Genomic DNA, 4,160 nt, shown 5'->3' with positions numbered 1-4,160 from the left:
CTACATTACAAAATATCCCTCCCAGAAAAATAACCATGCAATTTATTGCCGGCCCTGATGCGAGGAGATATAATAATCCAACAAATGATGAAATTGCAGCAATATTTGTCGGTGATGATGGAGCACCTCCTGTCCAGCGTGACATTATAGTGTACCCTGAAGGACAACAGAGGGAGAGGATATCCTACCTCTCTTGCCATCTTGATCCAATGATTTACCCTCTTCTCTTTCCTCATGGTGAATTCGGATGGCATATAAACATTACTCATGTAGAAAATAGGCAAACTAGAGTTCGTAACAAGGTTACTATGCAGGAATTTTATGCATATCGTCTAGCTATAAGAGGTGGCTTCAGTCCAATACACAGTGGTGGAAAACTATTTCAGCAATATATAGTTGATGCTTATGTTAAAGTAGAGGGTTGTCGTTTGAAATTCATTGCAGAAAATCAGGCACAACTAAGAGTTGCAATGTATTCAGGTTTGATGGATCACCTTGCAAGAAATAATGAAAGTGAAGATCCTGGAGTACCTGTCATTTTGCCATCCTCCTTCACTGGGAGCTCACGAAATATGCAACAATGCTATCAAGATGCAATGGCAATAGTTTGCAAGTATGGAAGGCCTGATTTATTTATAACATATACTTGCAATCCAAAATGTCGAGAAGTAACTGAAAACTTACAGCCTCATGAAACTGCACAGAACAGACCTGATTTGTTGGCACGAGTTTTCAAACAACATCTCAATGAATTAATGATTGACATAAAGGACAGACATGTACTTGGGGTACCTATTGCTGCGATACATGTTATTGAATTTCAGAAAAGAGGTCTCCCGCATTGTCACATGCTAATCATGCTGCGTGAAGAAGATAAAATTAGAACTAAAGAACAAATTGATAATATTGTTTCAGCTGAATTACCATCAGAACATGATCCAGAATTGAGAGAATTAGTGAAAAAACTCATGATTCATGGACCCTGCGGTACATTTAATCCCAATTCAATCTGTATGGTAGAGGGAGAGTGTCAAAAGAAATTTCCTATGCCGTATCAGGAGGAGACTATAACAAATGTTTCTGGATATCCTCTTTACAGACGCAGAAATAATGGAGATTCTGTTAGAGTGGGCGTCCATGAGGTTGACTGTAGGTTTGTAGTACCATATAATAAATATTTACTCAGAAAATATGGTGCTCACATTAATGTAGAAGTGTGTATATCGGTAAAAAGTGTGAAATATCTTTTCAAATATGTCTATAAAGGACATGATTGTGCAATGATGGAAATGAATATGAACAACAATCAAACTAATAAAAATGAATATAATGAAATTAAACAATATATTTCGTGTAGATACGTATCTCCGCCTGAAGCATTTTGGCGTTTGTCAGAATATAAAATGTATGGACAGTCGCATACAGTTTACCGACTGGCACTCCATTTGCCTGACCAGCAACAAGTTTATTATAAGCCGGGCGAGCAAAGACAGGCTGCTGCCCGTGCAGAAGGACAAGACACGCAATTAACTGCATGGTTCAAACTTAACCAAAGTGACGTGGATGCAAGAGCCCACCTTTATACTGATATCCCTGAATATTATGTATTTAATAACCAAAGCAACACTTGGACCAGAAGACAACGTCACCGCCAGATTGTAACGAGAATGTACTCTGCCAGTCCTAGAAATGCTGAGAAATTCCATTTAAGGATGCTTCTTCTTCATGTACCAGGTGCAACTTCTTTTGATGACTTGAAAACTGTAGGAGGTGAACAGTTGCTGACCTTTAAGGATGCCTGTATTCGATTGCAACTGCTTGAAGATGACAACGAACTAGAAATGGCTTTGAGTGAGGCAGCTATATATCAAATGCCACGACAGCTTCTTAACATGTTTGCAATGATTTGTTTATTCAATACACCACAAAATGCCTTACAATTATGGAATGATAACAAACACCTTATGATAGAGGACCTTTTATGCCAATATGATAATAATGTTGCAGAAAATATCGCTCTGCATCACATAAACATGATTTTGAATGAAAACGGCATGAATTGTGCAATGCTTGGTCTGCCAGAACCAATCAGTGAGCCTCCTGCCATTCAACATATGGAAGAAATTCAAGAAGTCAATCCTGAAGTACTAAATATTGAGCAAAGATATGTATTTAATATTGTCATTAACGCTGTAAGTGAAATAGATAGAGGATTAGAAACCAACCACCGACTGTTTTACTTGGATGCACCTAGCGGCTCTGGCAAAACTTTTCTATTCAATATGATTCATGATTACCTGGTGGCTCAAAATGTGGCTGTTAGTACTTCTGCTTGGACAGGTATTGCAGCAACACTATTGAAAAATGGAAAAACTCTTCACAGTGTCTTCAAATTTCCTGTTCCTTTGACTGAGACCTGCAATATTCCGCCTAATTCTGACCAAGCCAATATTCTCAGGCAGGTGAAAGTCTTCATTATTGATGAGGCGTCGATAATCCCTCGATATGCATTGAATGCTATTGATAATTGTTTACAAGATATTATGAATGATAATAGCATATTTGGTGGTAAAGTCATCATATTAAGAGGAGACTTCAGGCAAGTTCTGCCTGTGGTTCCTAGAGCTCCACCTGCTGCAGTATTGGATGTATGCCTAAAGAAGTCTCCAATGTGGCACAATTTTCATCAACTTAAACTCTCTCAGAATATGAGGACTAATGAAAACGAACAAGTTTTCTCACAATGGCTCTTACAAATTGGAAATGGTCGAGTGCAGAGTTCACTTGATAACGTTTCTGATGATACGATCGATATCCCAAAAAAATGTGTATGCATTGACTCTTTAGAATCAGACATATTTGATAATTGCACCCAAGACGAAATGAAAAGTAGAGTTATTTTGTCACCAAAATATGTAGATTGCTTGAAAGTTAATGAAGATATATTACGAAGACTACCAACTGAGAGCAAAACATATCTAAGTATAGATTCAGTATCGTCAGACAATGAAATGGAAGCCAATAATTATCCAATCGAATTCATAAATTCACTTACTCCTTCTGGAATGCCTCCTCATCGTCTCAATCTTAAAATTGGATCTATTATTATGCTGCTTCGAAACCTGTCAATAACGCAAGGACTATGTAATGGAACGCGTTTAGAAGTATTGGAGCTTCATAACCATAGTATTCTAGCTTCAATCATGAGTGGATCTCATGCTCAGGAGCGAGTTTTAATTCCAAGAATTAAACTTAATCCCAGTGACGTAAATATTCCATTTGTTCTGCACAGGACTCAATTTCCCGTCCGCCTATCGTATTCAATGACCATTAATAAAGCTCAAGGACAGACTTTCGATAAGGTTGGGATCTACCTACCACAACCTTGCTTTACTCATGGACAACTTTATATAGCCTTCTCAAGAGCAAGGTCTATGAACAGTGTAAGAGTGAAAATTTGTCCTCAGGATGATTCTACTCATGGACAGAGAAGAGGAACTATCTTCACAAGAAATATTGTATATAAAGAAGTTTTGTAAATTGTTTCATGTATTGCTCATTTTTTAAAATACAATTCAAATCTTATCACATTTTATTCAAACATGTATAGGTTAGGAACAAGATAATTAGTATTGAAAATATAATTTCGTGTAATTTACACGGGTTCCGCCGAAGTTCTCGAAGGTGCCGAAGTTCTCGAAGTCGCCGAAGTTGTCGAAGGTGCCGAAGTTTTCGAAGGTGCCGAAGTTCTCGAAGGTGCCGAAGTTCTCGAAGGTGCCGAAATTCTCGAAGATGCCAAAGTTCTCGAAGGTGCTGAAGTTCTCGAAGTCGCCGAAGTTGTCGAAGGTGCCGAAGTTCTCGAAGGTGCCGAAGTTCTCGAAGGTGCCGAAGTTCTCGAAGGTTCCGAAGTTCTCGAAGGTGCCGAAGCTCTCGAAAGTGCCGAAGTTCTCGAAAGTATGTCACGCTTACATCAAAAGCAACGACCTTCCATATTGTCGAAGTTCTCGAAGCTGCCGAAGTTCTCGATAATAATCCAACAAATGATGAAATTGCAGCAATATTTGTCGGTGATGATGGAGCACCTCCTGTCCAGCGTGACATTATAGTGTACCCTGAAGGACAACAGAGGGAGAGGATATCCTACCTCTCTTGCCATCTTG

The 4,160-nt window shown here is 38.7% G+C and overlaps 1 protein-coding gene across 1 annotated transcript in view; it reads left to right on the top strand.

Annotated features, from left to right (window-relative positions):
* The first annotated feature begins 308 nt into the window (after positions 1 to 308).
* The window catches only part of LOC143041597 (uncharacterized), a 10,692-nt gene continuing 6,840 nt past the window's right edge, over positions 309 to 4,160 (top strand). Inside the window, exons 1-2 of the mRNA XM_076213605.1 lie at positions 309 to 1,153; positions 1,358 to 3,261. Coding sequence (XP_076069720.1) covers positions 309 to 1,153; positions 1,358 to 3,261 — 2,749 coding nt within the window. The remainder of the gene's footprint in view (positions 1,154 to 1,357; positions 3,262 to 4,160) is intronic.

Source organism: Oratosquilla oratoria, chromosome 31 (assembly GCF_046742065.1).
Source record: "Oratosquilla oratoria isolate Oo_2021 chromosome 31, ASM4674206v1, whole genome shotgun sequence".
Taxonomy (NCBI): domain Eukaryota; kingdom Metazoa; phylum Arthropoda; class Malacostraca; order Stomatopoda; family Squillidae; genus Oratosquilla; species Oratosquilla oratoria.
This window is presented reverse-complemented; position numbering and strand designations above follow the sequence as displayed.